Source organism: Pseudophryne corroboree, chromosome 2 (genome assembly GCF_028390025.1).
Source record: "Pseudophryne corroboree isolate aPseCor3 chromosome 2, aPseCor3.hap2, whole genome shotgun sequence".
Classification (NCBI taxonomy): Eukaryota; Metazoa; Chordata; class Amphibia; order Anura; family Myobatrachidae; genus Pseudophryne; species Pseudophryne corroboree.
The window spans coordinates 953,657,264-953,682,642 of NC_086445.1; the positions used below are offsets into that span (position 1 = coordinate 953,657,264).

A 25,379-nucleotide genomic window follows, 5' to 3' on the forward strand; every position below is an offset into this window, starting at 1 on the left:
ATGTCCCCTCCCCAGTCAACCACGTCCACTTTTCGGAGGGACTCGTCAGCTCCCTGTCCTTCCTCTCTCCTTCCTCTGTCCTGGCTCGCACACTAGATATAGTATGTGTACTTAATATAATGGCCTCCGGGTGTGTATGTTTGTGTGTGTGTGTGTGTGTGTATATAGACTGTATGTGTGTTGTCATAGACTATAGCAGCAATCGTGCCAGTGATCCCTTCAAGTCCCTGTGCGACTCTGCTTTAGCGGAGTGTCTGTTTTACGTCTATTTTGCTTGACTGTGCATCTTAATCACAATGTGATTTAACAAAATTACTTCACTAAGAAGATATGCATCATTTGTACATCTGAGTGCGACGGAGTCTGAATTTGTGTACAATGTAGCGGCCGAGGTGGTTTTTTATTTTTTGTTTTGTTTTTACACCGTTGTGCTTTTTGTACAGATTCAGTCTCAGTCATACACCGATATACAAGTGTCACATCAAATATATCAGCCCAGTCTCCTGGTGTGTCCTGGTCATATAGCGTTGTGTCTGACACATTTTTGGTGGAAAAAAAAAATCCAGACACTAGCAGAGTTGCAATGTACCGATCAGCTCACTTGCGCCATGCATCTCCCATTGAGTAGCGTATTCAGGTTAGGTGTATGAGGACTCATCTAACCTGATCACCCCCAAAAAAAATTTCATTTCATTTGTAAGCTGATTTCTCTGACGTCCTAGTGGATGCTGGGACTCCGTCAGGACCATGGGGAATAGCGGCTCCGCAGGAGACAGGGCACAAAATTTAAAAGTTTGACCACTAGGTGGTGTGTACTGGCTCCTCCCCCCATGACCCTCCTCCAAGCCTCAGTTAGGTTTTTGTGCCCGTCCGAGCAGGGTGCAATCTAGGTGGCTCTCCTAAAGAGCTGCTTAGAAAAAGTTTGTTAGGTTTTTTATTTTCAGTGAGTCCTGCTGGCAACAGGCTCACTGCAACGAGGGACTTAGGGGAGAAGAAGTGAACTCACCTGCGTGCAGGATGGATTTGCTTCTTAGGCTACTGGACACTAGCTCCAGAGGGACGATCACAGGTACAGCCTGGATGGGTCACCGGAGCCGCGCCGCCGACCCCCTTGCAGATGCCGAATAGAGAAGAGGTCCAGAAACCGGCGGCAGAAGACGTCTCAGTCTTCATGAGGTAGCGCACAGCACTGCAGCTGTGCGCCATTGCTCTCCGCACACTTCACACCAGCGGTCACTGAGGGTGCAGGGCGCTGGGGGGGGCGCCCTGGGCAGCAATGTAATATACCTATTCTGTCTAAAATATATCACATATAGCCCCTGGGGCTATATGGATGTATTTAACCCCTGCCAGGTTCCAAAAAAACCGGGAGAAGAAGCCCGCCGAAAAGGGGGCGGGGCCTATTCTCAGCACACAGCGCCATTTTCCTGCCCAGCTCCGCTGCGAGGCAGGCTCCCAGGACTCTCCCCTGCACTGCACTACAGAAACAGGGTAAAAACAGAGAGGGGGGGCACTTATTGGCGATATTTATAATATTTGAGCTGCTATAAAGGGAACACACTTATTAAGGTTGTCCCTATATATATTTATAGCGCTTGGGTGTGTGCTGGCAAACTCTCCCTCTGTCTCCCCAAAGGGCTAGTGGGGTCCTGTCTTCTATCAGAGCATTCCCTGTGTGTCTGCTGTGTGTCGGTACGTGTGTGTCGACATGTATGAGGACGATGTTGGCGTGGAGGCGGAGCAATTGCCTGTAATGGTGATGTCACCCCCTAGGGAGTCGACACCAGAATGGATGGCTTTGTTTATGGAATTACGGGATAGTGTCAGCACGCTACAAAAGTCGGTTGACGACATGAGACAGCCGGCAAACCAGTTAGTACCTGTCCAGGCGTCTCAGACACCGTCAGGGGCTGTAAAACGCCCTTTACCTCAGTCGGTCGACACAGACCCAGACACTGACACTGAATCCAGTGTCGACGGTGAAGAAACAAACGTATTTTCCAGTAGGGCCACACGTTATATGATCACGGCAATGAAGGAGGCTTTGCATATCTCTGATACTGCAAGTACCACAAAAAGGGGTATTATGTGGGGTGTGAAAAAACTACCGATAGTTTTTCCTGAATCAGAGGAACTGAATGAAGTGTGTGATGAAGCGTGGGTTACCCCAGATAGAAAACTGCTAATTTCAAAGAAGTTATTGGCATTATACCCTTTCCCGCCAGAGGTTAGGGCGCGCTGGGAAACACCTCCTAGGGTGGATAAGGCGCTCACACGCTTATCAAAGCAAGTGGCGTTACCGTCTCCTGATACGGCCGCCCTCAAGGATCCAGCTGATAGGAGGCTGGAGAATACATTAAAAAGTATATACACACATACGGGTGTTATACTGAGACCAGCAATCGCCTCAGCCTGGATGTGCAGTGCTGGCGTGGCTTGGTCGGAGTCACTGTCTGAAAATATTGATACCCTGGATAGGGACAGTATTTTACTGACTATAGAGCAGTTAAAGGATGCATTTCTTTATATGCGAGATGCACAGAGAGATATTTGCACTCTGGCATCAAGAGTAAGTGCGATGTCCATATCTGCCAGAAGAAGTTTATGGACGCGCCAGTGGTCAGGTGATGCGGATTCCAAATGACATATGGAAGTATTGCCGTATAAGGGGGAGGAATTATTTGGGGTCGGTCTATCGGATCTGGTGGCCACGGCAACGGCCGGAAAATCCACCTTTTTACCCCAGGTCACCTCCCAGCAGAAAAAGCCGCAGTCCTTTCGTTCCTATAAGAACAAACGAGCAAAAGGACATTCCTATTTGCCCCGAGGCAAAGGAAAAGGGTAAGAGACTGCAACAAGCAGCTCCTTCCCAGGAGCAGAAGCCCTCCCCGGCTTCTACAAAGGCGTCAGCATGACGCTGGGACCTTACAAGCAGACTCAGGGGCGGTGGGGGGTCGCCTCAAACATTTCAGCGCACAGTGGGCTCACTCGCAGGTGGACCCCTGGATCCTGCAGGTAGTATCTCAGGGTTACAGGTTGGAATTCGAGAAGTCCCCTCCTCGCCGTTTCCTAAAGTCTGCTTTGCCAACGTCTCCCTCCAACAGGGCGACGGTATTGGAGGCCATTCACAAGCTGTATTCTCAGCAGGTGATAGTCAAGGTATCCCTCCTACAACAGGGACAGGGGTATTACTCCACGCTATTTGTGGTACCGAAGCCGGACGGCTCGGTAAGACCGATTCGAAATCTAAAATCTCTGAACCTGTACATACAAAAATTCAAGTTCAAGATGGAGTCACTCAAAGCAGTGATAGCGAATCTGGAAGAAGGGGATTTTATGGTGTCCTTGGACATCAAGGATGCTTACCTTCATGTTCCAATTTGTCCTTCACACCAAGGGTACCTCAGGTTCGTGGTCCAAAACTGTCATTATCAGTTTCAGACGCTGCCGTTTGGATTGTCCACGGCACCCCGGGTCTTTACCAAGGTAATGGCCGAAATGATGATCCTTCTTCGAAGAGAAGGCGTCTTAATTATCCCTTACTTGGACGATCTCCTGATAAGGGCAAGATCCAGAGAACAGCTGGAGGTCGGAGTAGCACTAACCCAAGTAGTGCTCCAACAACACGGGTGGATTCTGAATTTTCCAAAATCCCAACTGATCCCGACGACACGTCTGTTGTTCCTAGGGATGATTCTGGACACTGTTCAGAAAAAGGTATTTCTTCCGGAGGAGAAAGCCAGGGAGTTATCCGATCTAGTCAGGAACCTCCTAAAACCAGGAAAAGTATCTGTGCATCAATGCACAAGAGTCCTGGGAAAAATGGTAGCTTCTTCCGAAGCGATTCCATTCGGCAGATTCCATGCACGAACTTTTCAGTGGGATCTGCTGGACAAATGGTCCGGATCGCATCTGCAGATGCATCAGCGGATAAAATTGTCCACAAGGACAAGAGTGTCTCTGCTATGGTGGTTGCAGAGTGCTCATCTGTTAGAGGGCCGCAGATTCGGCATACAGAACTGGGTCCTAGTGACCACGGATGCCAGCCTGAGAGGCTGGGGAGCGGTCACACAGGGAAGAAACTTCCAGGGCGTGTGGTCAAGCCTGGAGACGTCTCTTCACATAAATATACTGGAGCTAGGAGCAATCTACAATGCTCTAAGCCTGGCAAAACCTCTGCTTCAGGGTCAGCCGGTGTTGATTCAGTCGGACAACATCACGGCAGTCGCCCACGTAAACAGACAGGGCGGCACAAGAAGCAGGAGGGCAATGGCAGAAGCTGCAAGGATTCTCCGCTGGGCAGAAAATCATGTGTTAGCACTGTCAGCTGTGTTCATCCCGGGAGTGGACAACTGGGAAGCAGACTTCCTCAGCAGACACGATCTGCACCCGGGAGAGTGGGGACTTCATCCAGAAGTCTTCCACATGATTGTGGTCCATTGGGAAAGACCAATGGTGGACATGATGGCGTCCCGCCTCAACAAAAAACTGGACAGGTATTGCGCCATGTCAAGAGACCCTCAGGCAATAGCTGTAGATGCTCTGGTAACACCATGGGTGTACCAGTCAGTGTATGTGTTTCCTCCTCTGCCTCTCATACCAAAAGTACTGAGAATTATACGGCAAAGGGGAGTAAGAACGATACTCGTGGCTCCGGATTGGCCAAGAAGAACTTGGTACCCGGAACTTCAGGAGATGCTCACGGAAGATCCGTGGCCTCTACCTCTAAGACGGGACCTGCTTCAGCAGGGACCGTGTCTATTCGAAGACTTACCGCGGCTGCGTTTGACGGCATGGCGGTTGAACGCCGAATCCTAAGGGAAAAAGGCATTCCGGAAGAGGTCATCCCTACCCTGGTAAAAGCCAGGAAGGAGGTGACTGCACAACATTATCACCGCATTTGGAGAAAATATGTTGCGTGGTGTGAGGCCAGGAAGGCCCCGACGGAGGAATTTCAACTGGGTCGATTCCTACATTTCCTGCAAACAGGATTGTCTATGGGCCTCAAATTAGGGTCCATTAAGGTTCAAATTTCGGCCCTGTCGATTTTCTTCCAGAAAGAATTGGCTTCAGTTCCTGAAGTCCAGACTTTTGTAAAAGGAGTACTACATATACAGCCCCCGGTTGTGCCCCCAGTGGCACCGTGGGATCTTAATGTAGTTTTGGATTTTCTCAAATCCCATTGGTTTGAGCCACTCAAATCGGTGGATTTGAAATATCTTACATGGAAAGTAACCATGCTACTGGCCCTGGCTTCAGCCAGGAGAGTGTCAGAATTGGCGGCTTTATCGTATAAAAGCCCATATCTGATTTTCCATTCGGACAGGGCAGAACTGCGGACGCGTCCTCACTTTCTGCCTAAGGTGGTTTCAGCGTTTCACCTGAACCAGCCTATTGTGGTGCCTGCGGCTACTAGCGATTTGGAGGATTCCAAGTTGCTGGACGTTGTCAGAGCATTGAAAATATATATTTCAAGGACGGCTGGAGTCAGAAAATCTGACTCGCTGTTTATACTGTATGCACCCAACAAGCTGGGTGCTCCTGCTTCTAAGCAGACGATTGCTCGTTGGATTTGTAGCACAATTCAACTTGCACATTCTGTGGCAGGCCTGCCACAGCCTAAATCTGTCAAGGCCCATTCCACAAGGAAGGTGGGCTCATCTTGGGCGGCTGCCCGAGGGGTCTCGGCATTACAACTCTGCCGAGCAGCTACGTGGTCAGGGGAGAACACGTTTGTAAAATTCTACAAATTTGATACCCTGGCTAAGGAGGACCTGGAGTTCTCTCATTCGGTGCTGCAGAGTCATCCGCACTCTCCCGCCCGTTTGGGAGCTTTGGTATAATCCCCATGGTCCTGACGGAGTCCCAGCATCCACTAGGACGTCAGAGAAAATAAGATTTTACTTACCGATAAATCTATTTCTCGTAGTCCGTAGTGGATGCTGGGCGCCCATCCCAAGTACGGATTGTCTGCAATACTTGTACATAGTTATTGTTACAAAAAAATTGGGTTGTTATTCTTGTGAGCCGTCTGTTCAGAGGCTCCTACGTTTGTCATACTGTTAACTGGGTTCAGATCACAAGTTGTACGGTGTGATTGGTGTGGCTGGTATGAGTCTTACCCGGGATTCAAAATCCTTCCTTATTGTGTACGCTCGTCCGGGCACAGTATCCTAACTGAGGCTTGGAGGAGGGTCATGGGGGGAGGAGCCAGTACACACCACCTAGTGGTCAAACTTTTAAATTTTGTGCCCTGTCTCCTGCGGAGCCGCTATTCCCCATGGTCCTGACGGAGTCCCAGCATCCACTACGGACTACGAGAAATAGATTTATCGGTAAGTAAAATCTTATTTTTTACTATGATTCTGTTATATTCTGAATTTCTGTGTAATAATGGCATCCTACAGATCTGTCTTCTTACATCTTTGCTCCGTGCCCTACAAGTAGCGTTAAACAACGCAAGTGCAATGTGACTTTGTAGAGCCTTTTTTGTGTTTTTTTTCTGCAAAAATACATCTTACACCCAAAGTAATGTAATAAGACACACAAGCAGCTTCTGCTGATTAAAATGATATGCAGCATGCATGCCTGTATTCTGTCTGTGACAGCGACTGTCTTTGCATGCAAAATGCTATGCAACTGTGTTTTCATAGAAAACAATGAGGCAGATGCATTAAGCCCGGAGAAGTAATAAAGAAGTGATAAGTGGCTGGTGCATTATCACCTTCCAATCATTGTGGTTTGAAAAATGGCAGGAGCTGATTGGCTGGTGCGTTATTACCTTCCACTTATCATTGCTTTATTAATTCTCCAGGCTTAATACATCTGCTCCACTGTGACTTGGCATTTTGGATGCAAAGAAAGAGTCCCGCCACTGCATGGCACGACTTCAGGGGTTGTTTAGCGTGACTGCAGTAAGAGGACACATCTGTACTTACAAAATGTTTGTTTTCACTCAGGAGTATAGAATAGAATTTGGGTGTTTGGGTTTATATAATATGTGAGACCTTACTCCCAACCTTGTATGTACAATTTCAGTCTAAATGGCATGTTATTGTCTTGGAAGGTATGCTCTGTTCGATCAGCGCTTGAAGAACATTGAAGGATGTGAAGGTGGTCTGGAAAAGTTTTCAAGAAGTTATCAGTCATTTGGCATCCACACCCTGCCAAACGGTGACATATATTGCAAAGAATGGGCTCCGGGAGCGGAGGCAGTGTTCCTTACTGGCGAATTCAGTAAGTATTTTTGAATATGAACTCCAGTTTCCAGCTAGACTACTGTAGCAACTTTATAACAGCTACAGTACATGTATAATACAGTATTTTACTTTTTTCCCCCCTGTGGTCTTGTGAGGAAGGTACACAAAAAAAAACCAATGTAGTAATAAGTATTGTTTTTGCTTAATTTACGTCTTGTTTGGTACATATTTACATATTAAAACACTAGTATTATAGACCGTCATTTACCAGGTCAACAGCTATTATGACTGGTGTTGGAGAGGTTTCTCTTTACCGCCCCTCCCCATTCTCTCTTCTCTCTCTCCATATACACAAACTCGTCCCTTTTTTTCTTACTGTTTCCCTGTTTCCCCCCCCCCCCTCTCTCTTCCCGTTCTCTTTCCTCAATTTTCTCTCTCTCTGACTTTCTCCTGTTCTCGTTCTCTCTCTCTCTCTCCCCCTTTCCCCGTTCTCTCTCCATTCTCTCTCTTTCCCATGTTCTCTCTCTTTCCCATGTTCTCTCTCCCCCATTTTCTCATTCTCTTTCCACCTCCCAGTCCTCATGCTCACCCCACTTGTTCTCATGCTCTCTCTTCCCCAAACCTGTTTTCTCTCTCTTTTCCCCTACCTATTTTCTCTCTTCCATCGTCTGTTTTTGTACTCTTATCTTACCTGTTTTGGCCCCCCCCCATAATTTCTTGTTCTTCCCCGCACTATTTTTGCACCCCCAGTTCTCGCACTCTGACCCCCTTTTGTCCTTTCATCTACCTGAACCACAGAATTGTTCCAACATTCAAATACCTTGTCTACATACTTTTTCTCCTGCCATGAGTTGTGTCCTCTGATGTGGTCTGTTTCTCAGATGGGACCTAGTGGGACCACTTGTTGTGCTTGCACAGAGTTCCTGTATTGTTCTTCATAACTTGATCCTGCTGAATGTGCTTTCTGGCCCTACTTCATCATGCTGCATCAGCTATGGTTCCAGGGACATGGGACCTGCTTCATGTCTGTAAATAAAGCAAAAAAAAGCACTTGGCTTTGTGTCTGGAACAAACCATCTCTCTGCATATTACATCTTCCCCACCTGCAGTGCAACCTAGTTTTGACCAGTTATTTAGCTTTTTTCCCTTTACTTACAAACGTGAATCAGGCCAATGGTATGGAATTTTTCTATTTTGGGTCCGCTCAGTATGTTCTGGTACGCTGTGGAATTTTTGTTTTTATTGACCTCTGCGAGCTGCTGTTCGGGGTCACATGCATCCCTTTCAACATGCGCCTCCAAAAAATCGTAGGGTATGTGGGTGTGTTGGCAGGTAGTCAAGTTAGTTAGGCACAGGTGTGTTCTCACACCATTGCTAAAGTCCTGATAGACATCCCCTCTCGGCAAGCCCAGTCCCATGCGATTCAGCTTGCGCCAAGTGTCTCTTTGACTTTAATTTGATACAGAGTGCTACAGTGCCGTGGCCAAGTTCCATTGTGCTTCTTGCATGGATTCAGACTCTGTCACACACATATTCAAGCGTAGCATATCAATTTAATCAGCGCAGTCTCGGAAAGCTGTTTTACCACATTGCAGTTAAGACGCACATTCAGACGAAAAAAGACGCTACACCACTCACCCTGGCATCTCTCGCTGCATGACGTATCACGCTTAGGTGTATGAGGGAACGTCTGTATGGTGTCTTTTGTGAGGGTGGGGGAGTGTGCTTATGCATGCCTCCTGTAATTGCCTTTAACTGTCGCCAGCAAAGGGGAGGGTCATGTATGCTTCCCAGCGTACCCATGCCATAGCACATGAAATAATGTTCACCATTCCTACTGTGGGAAGAAAGCTTTTGTTTTGCTATGCTTTAGTCCAAACAGCAAGTGCAACTTTTTTAAATTTTTTGTAATGCCTTTAGCCTGTTTATTTTATAGTGTTTCATAGCCGTATTAATACGGCAATTTTTTTTTTTTTTACATGCAAAGTTCCTTCTTATGAAGAATACTTTTTTGGAACTTATTTTCCTCATTTCAATGAAGGAAAAAAAAAAAAAAAAAGATCTGTCAGCCCTTTATCTGTACGTTGTAGGGCAGCAGAGATGTTTCCTGCAGGGAACCTATCACATTTACTCTGAAACCTGCTGGTGCAGCAGTAAAATTGATGCTGCTTGTACATTTTCTACCTATTGCATATAGATTATAGTTCCCTGTACCATTCCCCTGCTCGCTGTGGGTAGCTTCCTATTTGTCTGGAACAGAGGAATTTAAATCTCAGAGTGAACTTTAATGCCTTTACGTTTGTCTCTTGCCTCTAGCAAAAATATTGACTGCAATCTTTTGTGGTATATTTAGTATATAAAAAAAAATAGACTGTAATATATAATCTATATATTTTTAAGCAACACCCATATATTGTAATTGTATAGTTGCATATTTGTATATACATATTTGTGCATGTATAATGAGCTGGGCTAAGCGGCTGTAGCTGACCATTATTTTACAGTTATTCTGTCTCTTGCATGGAAGCCTGCAGCAGGGCTAAAGCTCACACAGCCGCTGCTATGTGAGCAAATGGATGCAGCCATCTCATTTATTTAATTGGCCAGGAAGAGACGTTTTTGAGCTTTCAGCACATCTGAGGACCTCCGCACTGTGCCAGAGACATCGGCTAAGTGATACAAAAGTTAAACTTGACTGATGGCTTCCTTTTTTTTTCTTTTGTACTAAAACCACAGTGAATGTGTGGTGACTTGTTATCAAATTAGGATTTCCCAGGTTATATCTTTACAGAGCCAATTTTCAGTTCGTTACTGTGAATATTGTTTGTTACTCAGTGGCCAATCCAGGAGGGGGATGGGGGCGATTTAGCAGAGCCCTGTGGCCTCCAGGACTCTGATTGGTGAAGGACTGTACACTGCAGTTCTGGGGCTCTTGAGCAGCAGACCGGATGCCGTCCAGGCGTTACAATTGTGATTCAGATTTGCATCTATTGATCACGCCCCCCCCCCCCCCCCCTTCCTTCCTTGATCTGCCGGCGTTGCTAACTTGAGTAGGGCACTAATTCTGACGTGAAAACTCAGGACACCCACGTGTCCTAAAGCCCCATGCACACTAGATGAGAAAGTAAAAGAATTGGCCCTTCTGAGCGAGATCTTTTACAATCTTGTCCCGTGTGTACACTCAATGTCTTTAACGATGCACGCTCCCGTTCATCGTTACCGACCCCCTCCCTCATCTTAACATGTACAGACGAGGGAGGTCCTCGTTAACAACAGCCATGCTGCAGATGCAGCATGGGTGTCGCTCCCCCCCTGCCGTCTCTCCCTTCCCCTGCCGGCATCGGCAAGTGTGTATGCACTTGCCGATAATGGCACCCCGTCGGGTCCCGGTCGCGGACAATATTGGCGTCGGCGGGGATCGTCTACTGTGTACTGTGCTTAAAGTTTGCTCAGTTTATAATCCGCCCGTGCCCTTAATTTATACACTCTCTAGTTTGGTATGCATACATATGTTGGGGCTGATGCACAGTGAGCACTGTATCAGTTGGCGCACTGTACAATGGGCGCTCATGAAGGTTTGCATGTTCTAGCAATGGCGACCACATGCAGACTTCGAGAAAGGGGTGGTATTCATGTGACCGCCGGTCAGCTGACCGACAGTCACATGACCTCCTCCGTGAGCCCGACGGCTCACCATCCCGATGGTCGGCATGCCGACCAACAGGGACTATTTCCACTCGTGGGTGTCCACGACACCCATAGAGTGGGAATAGAACCCGTGGCGACCGCAGGTCGCCACCGAGCCCGCAGCGTGGCGAGCGCAGCGAGCCCGCAAGGGGATTGCTGCACTCGCCCCTCCCCGCCGGGATCCCGGCGTCGGTATGCTGCCGGGATCCCGGCGTCGGTAAGGTGACCGGCGGTCAGGAGACCGCCGGTCACCAGTACTACACCCCGAGAAAGACGTCTATGCACCTGTAGAAGACTGTTAGTTGCAGGTGGTTATGGGCAGGTGCCAATGGTGACGATGGTTGTGGGCACTTCTGATTGGCTGTTTTATTGCAGGGATTTCTCATATCCGGTCCTCATGGAACCCTAACAGTACATGTTTTCCAGATCATCTAACTGGAGTACAGGTGTGTTATTTTACTAACACAATAGATCAATAGTTCTACAGCTGGTACTAATTATTCCTGAGGATACCTTGAAAACATGCACCGTTAGGGTTCCTTGAGATCTAGTGGTGTCTAGGACTCTGGTATATATCTTTTAGTACTAACAGATTGCTGTTTTTCCTGTTTCAGATAACTGGAACCCCACTTCCCATCCATATATAAAGCTGGATTTTGGGAAATGGGAAATAAACATTCCACCAAAAGAAGATAATTCTCCAACCATACACCACGGTTCAAAGTTAAAGGTAGGTGCACCCCGCCCCCTCAATTTCTCTTTTATGTTCCTCAGATATATGTCAATTTACGATTATTCTTATAGCTTATTATTCAAGTAAAATGTTTCATGTGAACTTTAATCTGCTTGGGGCAGGACTTGGTCTGTGTCCTTGCACACAGTGCCCCCAAACTGCAGCCTGATTGACAGGCTGCCGTTGTTTGTGGGTGGTAATGGGCTGTGGTGGGCAGCATTCCCGAGAAAGGGGGCATATTGCCCCTATGTTCTGGGCGTGACTGTGCCAGTGGCTGCGTCCTTATAAAACAGCTGTGTCCATACCTGAAGCAGGGCCTGTGTACGGTCTTCTTTGGGATCGGGAGGTCAAGATATAAAATGTTAAACTGCACATAAGATGCTACAGTACCTCCTGATCGGAGAGTTGCAGCTGCACTGCGGGAGTGCTTTAAGCCATTATCAGGTGATTGGGCCGATGATTGAATGGGTGTGTACCACTTAGTAATGTTGCTGTATCCTAGTACTTAGTAAATGTTAATTAGTCAATAAAGCATTCGTCTCATGTAGGTGAGCAGTCCACATTTAAACTTTTTTTCTATACTGAATTTGCTTTAAAACAGTTTAAGCTATGTTTTAATTTGCGAGTGGCCTAACAATACTGTGGGTGTGTCTAGCAATACTGTGGGTGTGTCTAGCAATACTGTGGGTCTAGTGATAGTTTGCCAATCTGCTATTGCCATCAATGATTTTAGCTTTAATTACTATGAATAAGTTTACTTCACTACATGTCATGTTTAGATTTCAGTTTAGTTTGTTATGGTTCATGATGGTTCATAGATGAAGATGGGGAATGTTTTCTTATAATTTAAGACCAACATCTCTGTCTGAACAAAACTTTCTAATAATTAAAAATTCAAAAAGATATCCCCATATTAAAATGTTTACTTGATTGACATATCCTTGCTGCTTCACAGTGAAGAGATAACTGTTCCACTATGTACTTCAAAGAAACAATTAATGGATTATAGGGGTGTGCAGGGAATAAATGTTGAACGACTATTAAAAACACCATGGCCAGTTCTGGACCTTGTGATGTTTGCCGTCAGGAGGGGGCGTGGCCTCACTGGCCAACCACCATTTTTGTCATGCCGGGGGTCCAGGAGGTGCGGGCAGTAGGATCGCTTATACACGTTACACCACAGTAGAGTTGCTTACGCATGTTACACCACAGTAGAGACGCTTACACATGTTACACCACAGTAGAGACTCTTACACATGTTACACCACAGTAGAGACGCTTATACACGTTACACCACAGTAGAGACGCTTATACACGTTACACCACAGTAGAGACGCTTACACATGTTACACCACAGTAGAGACTCTTACACATGTTACACCACAGTAGAGACTCTTACACATGTTACACCACAGTAGAGACGCTTATACACGTTACACCACAGTAGACGCTTATACACGTTACACCACAGTAGAGACGCTTATACACATTACACCACAGTAGAGACGCTTATACACGTTACGCCACAGTAGAGACGCTTACACATGTTACGCCACAGTAGAGACGCTTATACATGTTACGCCACAGTAGAGACGCTTACACATGTTACGCCACAGTAGAGACGCTTATACACGTCACACCACAGAAGTGACACTTATACACGTTACGCCACAGTAGAGACGCTTACACATGTTACGCCACAGTAGAGACGCTTACACATGTTACGCCACAGTAGAGACGCTTACACATGTTACGCCACAGTAGAGACGCTTACACATGTTACGCCACAGTAGAGACGCTTACACATGTTACGCCACAGTAGAGATGCTTATACATGTTACGTCACAGTAGAGACACTTATACACATTACGCCACAGTAGAGACGCTTATACATATTACGCCACAGTAGAGACGCTTATACATATTACGCCACAGTAGAGACGCTTATACATATTACGCCACAGTAGACGCTTATACACGTTACGCCACAGTAGAGACGCTTATACACATTACGCCACAGGACATGGTTTTAAAATGCAGACTATCTGCTTCAATTTGTGGGTATTCTCATTCAAGTGACCAACAGTAACTGGACAGTTCACTCAAAAGCTGTTTCATGGATAGGTCTGAGCTATTCATTTGTTATTACTTCATCAATTAAGTAGGTCTGGGGTTGATTCCAAGTATGGCATTTGCATTTGGAATCTTTTGCTGTAATCCCACAACATGCGAGCAAATGAGCTCTCAATGCAAGTGGAAGTGGCCATCATCATTATTATTTGTATTATTTCTCTGACGTCCTAGTGGATGCTGGGAACTCCGTAAGGACCATGGGGAATAGCGGGCTCCGAAGGAGGCTGGGCACTCTAGAAAGAATTATGACTACCTGGTGTGCACTGGCTCCTCCCACTATGACCCTCCTCCAAGCCTCAGTTAGATTTTGTGCCCGGCCGAGGTTGGATGCACACTAGGGGCTCTCCTGAGCCTTTAGAGAGAAAGTATAGAAATTAGGTTTTTTATTTTCAGTGAGACCTGCTGGCAACAGGCTCACTGCAGCGAGGGACTAAGGGGAGAAGAAGCGAACCTGCCTGCTTGCAGCCAGCTTGGGCTTCTTAGGCTACTGGACACCATTAGCTCCAGAGGGATCGAGCGCAGGCCCAGCCTTGGTGTTCGGTCCCGGAGCCGCGCCGCCGTCCCCCTTGCAGAGCCAGAAGCAAGAAGAGGTCCGGAAAATCGGCGGCAGAAGACATCAGTCTTCACCAAGGTAGCGCACAGCACTGCAGCTGTGCGCCATTGCTCCTCACACACACTTCACACTCCGGTCACTGAGGGTGCAGGGCGCTGGGGGGGGGGGGGGGGGCGCCCTGAGAAGCAATTATAACACCTTGGCTGGCAAAAATACCACAATATATAGCCCCAGAGGCTATATATGTGGAAAATACCCCTGCCAGAATATAGGAAAAAGCGGGAGAATAGTCCGCGGAAAAGGGGCGGAGCTATCTCCCTCAGCACACTGGCGCCATTTCTCCCTCACAGCTCCGCTGGAAGGAAGCTCCCTGGCTCTCCCCTGCAGTCTACACTACAGAAAAGGGTAAAAAAGAGAGGGGGGGGGCACTAAATTTAGGCGCAGTATACAGTTATATAGAAAAAGCAGCTATAGGGGACATAACTCAGTTAGTCCCTGCATTATATAGCGCTCTGGTGTGTGCTGGCATACTCTCACTCTGTCCCCCCAAAGGGCTTTTGTGGGTCCTGTCCTCTGTTAGAGCATTCCCTGTGTGTGTGCGGTGTGTCGGTACGGCTGTGTCGACATGTTTGATGAGGATAATGATGTGGAGACGGAGCAGATGCCTTTAGGAGGGATGTCACCCCCTGCGGGGCAGACACCTGAGTGGATGAGCTTATGGAAAGAAATGAGTGCACGTATAGACTCTTTACATAAGAAATTTGACGACATGCCAAATGGGGGACAACCGACTTCTCAGCTCGTGCCTGTCCAGGCGTCTCAAAGGTCATCAGGGGCTCTGAAACGCCCGCTACCTCAGACCGCAGACGCAGATGTCGACACGGATACTGACACCAGTGTCGACGACGATGAGTCTAACCTGATGCCCACTAAGGCCATTCACTGCATGATTGAGGCGATGAAAGAGGTGTTACACATTTCTGATATAAATACAGGTACCACTAAAAAGGGTATTATGTTTGGGGAGAAAAAACTACCTGTAGTTTTTCCCCCATCAGATGAATTAAATGAAGTGTGTGAAGAAGCGTGGGCTTTCCCTGATAAAAAATTGGTAATTCCTAAGAAGGTACTAATGGCGTTCCCTTTCCCGCCAGAGGATAGGTCACGTTGGGAAACACCCCCTAGGGTGGATAAAGCGCTCACACGTTTGTCTAAAAAGGTGGCACTACCGTCTCCGGATACGGCCGCCCTCAAGGAACCTGCTGATAGAAAGCAGGAGGCGATACTGAAGTCTGTATACACACACTCAGGCATTATACTTAGGCCAGCTATTGCGTCAGCATGGATGTGCAGTGCTGCCGCTGCGTGGTCAGATAAACTGTCAGAAAATATTGACACACTAGACAGAGACACGATCCTGTTAACCATAGACCATATCAAAGACTCAGTCTTATATATGAGAGATGCACAGAGGGAAATCTGCCGGCTGGCATCAAAAGTAAGTGCATTGTCCATTTCTGCTAGGAGAGGCTTATGGACTCGCCAGTGGACAGGAGATGCAGATTCTAAAAGGCACATGGAAGTTTTGCCTTATAAGGGTGAGGAATTATTTGGGGATGGTCTCTCGGACCTAGTTTCCACAGCAACGTCTGGGAAGTCAGCATTTTTACCCCATGTCCCCTCACAGCCTAAGAAGGCGCCGTTTTATCAGGTTCAGTCCTTTCGGACCCAGAAAAACAAGCGTGGAAAAGGCGGGTCTTTTCTGTCCAGAGGCAGGGGTAGGGGAAAAAGGCTGCAACAAACAGCAGGTTCCCAGGAGCAAAAGTCCTCCCCCGCTTCTTCTTCCAAGTCCGCCGCATGACGGTGGGACTCCACAGGCGGAGCCAGGTACGGTGGGGGGCCGCCTCAAGAATTTCAGCGATCAGTGGGCTCGCTCACAGGTGGATCCCTGGATCCTTCAAATAGTATCTCAATGGTACAAACTGGAATTCGAGGCGTCTCCACCCCACTGGTTCCTAAAATCTGCCTTGCCGATTGCTCCCTCAGACAGGGAGGCGGTGCTAGCGGCAATTCACAAGCTGTATTCCCAGCAGGTGATAATCAAGGTACCCCTACTTCAACAAGGCCGGGGTTACTATTCCACACTATTTGTGGTGCCGAAACCGGACGGTTCGGTGAGACCCATTCAAAATTTGAAATCCTTGAACACATTCATAAAAAAATTCAAGTTCAAGATGGAATCGCTCAGGGCGGTTATTGCAAGCCTGGACGAGGGGGATTACATGGTATCCCTGGACATCAAGGATGCTTACTTGCATGTCCCCATTTACCATCCTCACCAGGAGTACCTCAGATTTGTGGTACAGGATTACCATTACCAATTCCAGACGCTGCCGTTTGGACTGTCCACGGCACCGAGGGTATTTACCAAGGTTATGGCGGAAATGATGATACTCCTTCGAAAAAAGGGAGTTTTAATTATCCCGTACTTGGACGATCTCCTAATAAAGGCGAGGTCCAAGGAACAGTTGTTGGTGGGAGTAGCACTATCTCAGGAAGTGCTGCACCAGCACGGCTGGATTCTGAATATCCCAAAGTCACAGCTGGTTCCAACGACACGTCTACTGTTCCTGGGTATGATTCTGGATACAGTCCAGAAAAAAGTGTTTCTCCCGGAGGAGAAAGCCAGGGAGTTGTCATCTCTAGTCAGAGACCTCCTGAAACCAAAACAGGTATCGGTGCATCACTGCACGCGGGTCCTGGGAAAGATGGTAGCTTCTTACGAAGCAATTCCCTTCGGCAGGTTCCATGCCAGAATCTTTCAGTGGGACCTGTTGGACAAATGGTCCGGATCGCATCTTCAGATGCATCGCTTAATAACCCTGTCTCCAAGAACCAGGGTGTCTCTACTGTGGTGGCTGCAGAGTGCCCATCTTCTAGAGGGCCGCAGGTTCGGCATACAGGACTGGGTCCTGGTGACCACGGATGCCAGCCTTCGAGGCTGGGGGGCAGTCACACGGGGAAGAAACTTCCAAGGACTATGGTCGAGTCAGGAGACTTCCCTTCACATAAATATTCTGGAACTAAGGGCCATTTACAATGCCCTAAGTCAAGCAAAATCCCTGCTCCTACACCAGCCGGTGCTGATCCAGTCAGACAACATCACGGCAGTCGCCCATGTAAATCGACAGGGCGGCACAAGAAGCAGGATGGCAATGGCAGAAGCCACAAGAATTCTCTGATGGGCGGAGAATCATGTACTAGCACTGTCAGCAGTGTTCATTCCGGGAGTGGACAACTGGGAAGCAGACTTCCTCAGCAGACACGACCTCCACCCGGGAGAGTGGGGACTTCATCCAGAAGTCTTCCAGATGCTGGTAAACCGTTGGGAAAAACCACAGGTGGACATGATGGCGTCCCGCCTCAACAAAAAGTTAAAAAGATATTGCGCCAGGTCAAGGGACCCTCAGGCGATAGCTGTGGACGCTCTAGTGACACCGTGGATGTACCAGTCGGTTTATGTGTTCCCTCCTCTGCCTCTCATGCCAAAGGTGTTGAGAATAATAAGAAAGAGAGGAATAAACACAATTCTCGTGGTTCCGGATTGGCCAAGACGAGCGTGGTACCCGGAACTTCAAGAGATGATCTCAGAGGACCCGTGGCCTCTGCCGCTCAGACAAGACCTGCTACAGCAGGGGCCCTGTCTGTTCCAAGACTTACCGCGGCTGCGTTTGACGGCATGGCGGTTGAACGCCGGATCCTGAAGGAAAAAGGTATTCCGGAAGAAGTCATTCCTACGCTTATTAAAGCCAGGAAAGATGTTACGGCAAATCATTATCACCGCATATGGCGGAAATATGTTGCATGGTGCGAGGCCGAAAAGGCCCCAACAGAGGAATTTCAACTAGGTCGATTTCTGCATTTCCTGCAAGCAGGAGTGAATATGGGCCTAAAACTAGGCTCCATTAAAGTACAGATCTCGGCTCTGTCGATTTTCTTTCAAAAAGAACTAGCTTCAGTACCTGAAGTTCAGACATTTGTGAAAGGAGTGCTGCATATTCAGCCCCCGTTTGTGCCTCCTGTGGCACCTTGGGATCTCAACGTGGTGTTGAGTTTCTTAAAATCACATTGGTTTGAGCCACTAAAAACCGTGGATCTGAAATATCTCACGTGGAAAGTGGTCATGTTATTGGCCTTGGCTTCAGCCAGGCGAGTGTCAGAATTGGCGGCTTTATCATGTAAAAGCCCTTATCTGGTTTTCCATATGGATAGGGCAGAATTGAGGACTCGTCCCCAGTTTCTCCCTAAGGTGGTGTCAGCGTTTCACCTGAACCAGCCTATTGTGGTGCCTGCGGCTACTAGTGAATTGGAGGACTCCAAGTTGCTAGACGTTGTCAGGGCCCTGAAAATATATGTTTCCAGGACGGCTGGAGTCAGAAAATCTGATTCGCTGTTTATCCTGTATGCACCCAACAAGTTGGGTGCTCCTGCTTCTAAGCAGACTATTGCTCGCTGGATTTGTAGTACAATTCAGCTTGCACATTCTGTGGCAGGCCTGCCACAGCCAAAATCTGTAAATGCCCATTCCACAAGGAAGGTGGGCTCATCTTGGGCGGCTGCCCGAGGGGTCTCGGCTTTACAACTTTGCCGAGCTGCTACTTGGTCAGGGGCAAACACGTTTGCAAAATTTTACAAATTTGATACCCTGGCTGAGGAGGACCTGGAGTTCTCTCATTCGGTGCTGCAGAGTCACCCGCACTCTCCCGCCCGTTTGGGAGCTTTGGTATAATCCCCATGGTCCTTACGGAGTTCCCAGCATCCACTAGGACGTCAGAGAAAATAAGAATTTACTCACCGGTAATTCTATTTCTCGTAGTCCGTAGTGGATGCTGGGCGCCCATCCCAAGTGCGGATTGTCTGCAATACTTGTAAATAGTTATTGTTAACTAAAGGGTTATTGTTGAGCCATCTGTTGAGAGGCTCTGTTGTTTTCATGCTGTAAAACTGGATATAGTATCACGAGTTGTACGGTGTGATGGGTGTGGCTGGTATGAGTCTTACCCGGGATTCAAAATCCTTCCTTATTATGTCAGCTCGTCCGGGCACAGTGTCCTAACTGAGGCTTGGAGGAGGGTCATAGTGGGAGGAGCCAGTGCACACCAGGTAGTCATAATTCTTTCTAGAGTGCCCAGCCTCCTTCGGAGCCCGCTATTCCCCATGGTCCTTACGGAGTTCCCAGCATCCACTACGGACTACGAGAAATAGAATTACCGGTGAGTAAATTCTTATTTTTTATTACACTTTATACTGTATTTAAGCCACCACAGGTGGTCCGCAGTACAGGGTACACAGAGAATTACTATACATTATATTACAGGAGGCAGAACATAAACCTGGCACAAGTAACAATTAGCACCACAATTCTCAGTGCACAATACAGCTGGGAAGCAAATTGGGTAAGGGAGTAATTGGTGAAGGGTGGAACCTGTCTCCAATAGTGATGGCACGACTAGCAGGAGTAGAGCCGCTGGAAGAGACGAACAGCTACATGTGAGGGGTACTCCAGGCTAAATGGCCACTAAATAAGTGAAGACTGTCATGAATAAGTGCTAGAGAAAAGGGTTGTGAGAACAAAAAGGAGGAGGATACTGATCCTAGGCGCTTACAAGCTAGGGGAGAGGGATGACAGGCAGATGACATGAGGTGTTAGCATGTGCATGGGGACCTTAGGGCAGGAAGTAAGCGAGGTAGAGATGGCTGGAGTGAGCGACCTGGTGACAAGGTTATGTGCTGGAAGGGAATAGTTTGATGAACAGGTGGGAATCAAAGTGTACCCTAAACTTTAAATACAAAATAAAATCCACTGAAGAGATAGCGGGAACCTTAGCAGTGGCCAAATCAACACAATGGTTAGCTCGGCAACAAATCAGCAACGCACCAGCCAATCAGCTCCTAACTTCCATGTTACAGGCTGGGTTTGAAAAATTACAGTTAGGAGCTGATTGGCTGATGCGTTATCACCTTCCACTTTATCACTTCACCAGGCTTAATAAATCTGCCCCTGTATGTATAGAGGATGGCTACGAATCTGTGCAGCCCCAGCAATGCAAACCTATGGACTGTGTGACCTGGGTGCCAACTATGGGTACCCAACTCAACCTCTTACCAGATCTATCTCACCCGTTAATGTTAAGGTAGATTTGTTGCCCTCATTAGGATGGTTTAGACTTATCAAACAAATTTAGTTAACACCCAACCAAAAAGCTTATGTGCTACTTCTCTTTCCATCATAAAAAGCGAACTAATAACTACAAACCATAATAAATGGGTGGGGTGGGGTTGGATTGGGTTGGGGATTTATCTTCGTTAAATGACTAACTCTTAAAGCCACAGCTGTAATTAAACTACCACTAGTCACTCCCCTCACAAAGACATTGGCCACATAAAACCATATGACCTACCTCTCAACTCAGCCATTAGCTTTGTGGTTTTAGCCACTCCATGCTTATATCAGCCTTCTATTATTCTTCTCTATATCCTGCTACTCTGAATGTATTACTTTGGAGCTTCTTTCTTTTGGGGTATATCCCTCCTGCTGCTTGTCACTAAACACTTGCAAAAAGGTGAGGACCCTCCATTTTGCACTATTAATAAAGAAGGGGTAGGAGAGGGAATACTTAAAACCGTTTATCAAATTACTTATAAAAAAAACACCAGTTTACTGCGAACAAGTCAACTATTGAATAAAATGTCTGTTAGAAATGGGACATGCCTATAGTGCTTTACATTTTTATTGTGGATTATCAATGTTATTTTATGTACAAAAAAGTAGGTTATGGTAAGCAGTAGATCGGGTTGGGTATGGAATCCCGGCCGCAAGAATGCCGGCAGCGGGGCAAGCGCTAGAAAGCCCCTTGCGGCCTTTCTGCGCTCGCCACTCTGTGGGCTCGGTGGCTCGGCACAGGTTCTATTCCGACTCTTTGGGTGTCGTGGGACACTCACAAGTGGGATATCTCTGGCACAGATGTTGGCATTCACGGTGGTCGGCATCTCTGCGCCGGGATCTTATCTACATCCCGTGTATACAGGATGAGAGGGTAGATGTTACCAAAAACTAATGGAATATGAAACTGAAAACAAATGACATTATACTGCAATCAATATAAAACTAAGAGTATATTGGTGGAAATTTGCTTTGGATGAAGAAAGAAACACAATTGCCATACTAGATAGTGCAGATCATCTGCGTCATCACTGCGCAATTTCACCTTTTGTTTTTTTCTTTAAATCCCATTTTATCAGGAGTGCTTTGTCAAGTTACAGTTTTGCATTGAATTTAGGTATAATGGGCCTAATTGAAGGTTGATTGCAAAAGCAAAATCTTCCTCTAATGGGCAAAACCATGTGCGCCGCAGGTATAACAGATATAATATTTGCAGAGAGTTATATTTGGGTGGGTTATTTTGTTTCTGTGCAGGGTAAATACTGGCTGTTTTATTTTTACACTGCAATTTAGATTTCAGTTTGAACACACCCCACCCAAATCTAACTCACTCTGCACGTTTTGCATCTGCCCCACCTGCAATGCACATGCTTTTGTCCATTAGAGGAAGATTTTGCTTTTGAAATCGACCTTGAATTAGGCCCAATATACTGTGGTTTGGCACATTCAAACAGTCACTTTTTATCGAGTAAAACTGAATTAGCCCTATAGTGTCAGACAGTTTTAATGGTTGTCTTATCAGTGGGCTACACATTTTTTTTGTTACATATTTTATATATTTTATAAAAGACAGTACAACTCATTACTTTTTGTATTGAGAAAATCTGGATTGTTAGCTGCTGTTGGATGTGTATTAATGTTCACAATTGTTCAGCAATTGGTTGTTATTTAGATTCCTTTTGCAGATTTTACGTCTGGTCCCGACCTGCATCGTTTTAAGTCCTAAGCAAATTAAAATTTCTACAAACAACCTTGATTAGTTGAACTCCTCAGGAAGTATGCGTGTAGCCTATGTCTGAATGCCAGAATTGCTTTTCAGAAAAGTGACTTGCTTGCCCTGTATGAAGAAAATTAGTTATCTCCACTATTTTATATTTGCTTTAGAAATCAAAGTGCGAACACAATCCCAACAAATTGTTGCATTTATAAACTTGGGAAGTATTCAGCATTGGTGTTTTCTTAATGATTACACCGGATTTGTGGAAATAAATGTAATTTTAGTTTTTTTTATAGATACATAAAAACACAACATGAAATGTTTTTTTATATTTTGCCATTTAACATACACTACAGAAAATCATTTTAATAGGACTTGTTCACCAGAAACCTATGAAGCGCTTAGTCTCCGTTTGCATTGTCTGAATCAAACTTTCACTGGAAAAGTCAGGAACAAAAAGTCAATGAAAGAAAGAAATAAAATAAAAATAAATGAACAGAGATGGTGATAAGCCTAAAGCTAAATATACAATTTTAGATATTAAAGGAAAAATATATATTGTATTTTGTAAGGAGATACAGTTATTATTTATGGTGGATAGTCGGGAATCAGGACATAAAATGTAGACATTAAGAATATCAGACGTGAAGACTAAGGGGGATATTCAATCAGAAGTGAATTTTTTGAGTGCAGGAAAATGGGAGTTTTTTAATATTATAATATATATTTCTCTGACGTCCTAGTGGATGCTGGGAACTCCGTAAGGACTATGGGGAATAGCGGCTCCGCAGGAGACTGGGCACAACTAAGAAAGATTTAGGACTACCTGGTGTGCACTGGCTCCTCCCTCTATGCCCCTCCTCCAGACCTCAGTTAGAATTTTGTGCCCGGCCGAGCTGGATGCACACTAGGGGCTCTCCTGAGCTCCTAGAAAAGAAAGTATATTTTAGGTTTTTTATTTTCAGTGAGATCTGCTGGCAACAGACTCACTGCTACGTGGGACTAAGGAGAGAGAAGCGAACCTACCTGCTTGCAGCTAGCTTGGGCTTCTAGGCTACTGGACACCATTAGCTCCAGAGGGATCGAACACAGGCCCAGCCTCGGTCGTCCGGTCCCGGAGCCGCGCCGCCGTCCCCCTTACAGAGCCAGAAGCAAGAAGACGTTCCTGGAAATCGGCGGCAGAAGACTTCGGTCTTCATCAAGGTAGCGCACAGCACTGCAGCTGTGCGCCATTGCTCCCCATGCACACCACACACTCCGGTCACTGATGGGTGCAGGGCGCTGGGGGGGGGGGGCGCCCTGGGCTGCAATAAGAGTACCTTGCTGGCAAATACCACATAATATAGTCATAAAGACTATATATGTGTAAAATACCCCTGCCAAATATACATTTAAAAAGCGGGAGAAGTCCGCCGGAAAAGGGGCGGGGCTATCTCCCTCAGCACACTGGCGCCATTTTCCCTCACAGCTCCGCTGGAAGGATGCTCCCAAGGCTCTCCCCTGCAGTTTCCAGACTACATAGGGTAAAAAAGAGAGGGGGGGCACTAAATTTAGGCGCATATAATATATATATATATATAGCTGCTATAGGGAAAAATCACTTGTGTAGTGTGTATCCCTGCATTATATAGCGCTCTGGTGTGTGCTGGCATACTCTCCCTCTGTCTCCCCAAAGGACTTTGTGAAAAGCCATCAGGGGCTCTAAAACGCCCGCTACCTCAGATGGCAGACACAGATGTCGACACGGATACTGACTCCAGTGTCGACGATGATGAGACTAGTGTACATTCCAATAGAGCCACCCGTTACATGATTACGGCAATGAAGAATGTGTTGCACATTTCTGATATTACTCCAGGTACCACAAAAAAGGGTATTATGTTTGGGGAGAAAAAACTACCAGTGGTTTTTCCCCCTTCTGATGAATTAAATGAAGTATGTGAAGAAGCGTGGGCTTCCCCCGATAAGAAACTGGTAATTTCTAAAAAGTTACTAATGGCGTACCCTTTCCCGCCAGAGGATAGGTCACGTTGGGAGACATCCCCTAGGGTGGATAAAGCGCTCACACGCCTGTCAAAGAAGGTGGCACTACCGTCTCCGGACACGGCCGCCCTAAAGGAACCTGCTGATAGGAAGCAGGAGGCTATCCTGAAGTCTGTATATACACACTCGGGAATTATACTGAGACCGGCTATTGCTTCAGCATGGATGTGCAGTGCTTCAGCTGCGTGGTCAGATTCCCTGTCGGAAAACATTGATACCCTAGACAGAGACACTATATTGCTAACCGTAGAGCATATTAAAGACGCTGTCTTATACATGAGAGATGCACAGAGGGATATTTGCCGGCTGGCATCTAAAATAAACGCAATGTCCATTTCTGCCAGGAGAGGATTGTGGACTCGGCAGTGGACAGGAGATGCAGATTCTAAAAGGCACATGGAAGTTTTGCCTTACAAGGGTGAGGAGTTGTTTGGGGATGGTCTCTCGGACCTCGTTTTCACAGCAACAGCTGGGAAGTCAGCATTTTTACCCCATGTTCCCTCACAGCCAAAGAAAGCACCGTATTATCAGGTACAGTCCTTTCGGCCCCAGAAAGGCAAGCGGGTTAGAGGCGCGTCCTTTCTGCCCAGAGGCAGGGGTAGAGGGAAAAAGCTGCAACATACAGCCAGTTCCCAGGAACAAAAGTCCTCCCCCGCTTCCTCTAAGTCCACCGCATGACGCTGGGGCTCCACAGGCGGAGCCAGGTACGGTGGGGGCCCGTCTCAAGAACTTCAGCAACCAGTGGGCTCGTTCACGGGTGGATCCCTGGATTCTACAGGTAGTATCTCAGGGGTACAAGCTGGAATTCGAGACGTCTCCCCCTCGCCGTTTCCTCAAATCTGCCTTGCCGACGGCTCCCCCGGACAGGGAGGCAGTGCTGGAGGCGATTCACAAGCTGTATTCTCAGCAGGTGATAATCAAGGTGCCCCTCCTTCAACAAGGACGGGGTTACTATTCCACAATGTTTGTGGTACCGAAACCGGACGGTTCGGTGAGACCCATTTTAAATTTAAAATCTTTGAACACTTTTATATAAGAAGGTTCAAGTTCAAGATGGAATCGCTCAGAGCGGTGATTGCAAGCCTGGACGA

The 25,379-nt window shown here is 46.9% G+C and overlaps 1 protein-coding gene across 2 annotated transcripts in view; it reads left to right on the forward strand.

Moving 5' to 3' along the window:
* GBE1 (1,4-alpha-glucan branching enzyme 1) overlaps nt 1-25,379 on the forward strand; it is a 446,779-nt gene that overhangs the window by 69,763 nt on the left and 351,637 nt on the right. For both annotated transcript variants that reach the window (XM_063956309.1, XM_063956310.1), the window contains exons 3-4: nt 7,067-7,236; nt 11,501-11,616. In XM_063956309.1, the coding sequence (XP_063812379.1) occupies nt 7,067-7,236; nt 11,501-11,616 (286 nt within the window). The remainder of the gene's footprint in view (nt 1-7,066; nt 7,237-11,500; nt 11,617-25,379) is intronic.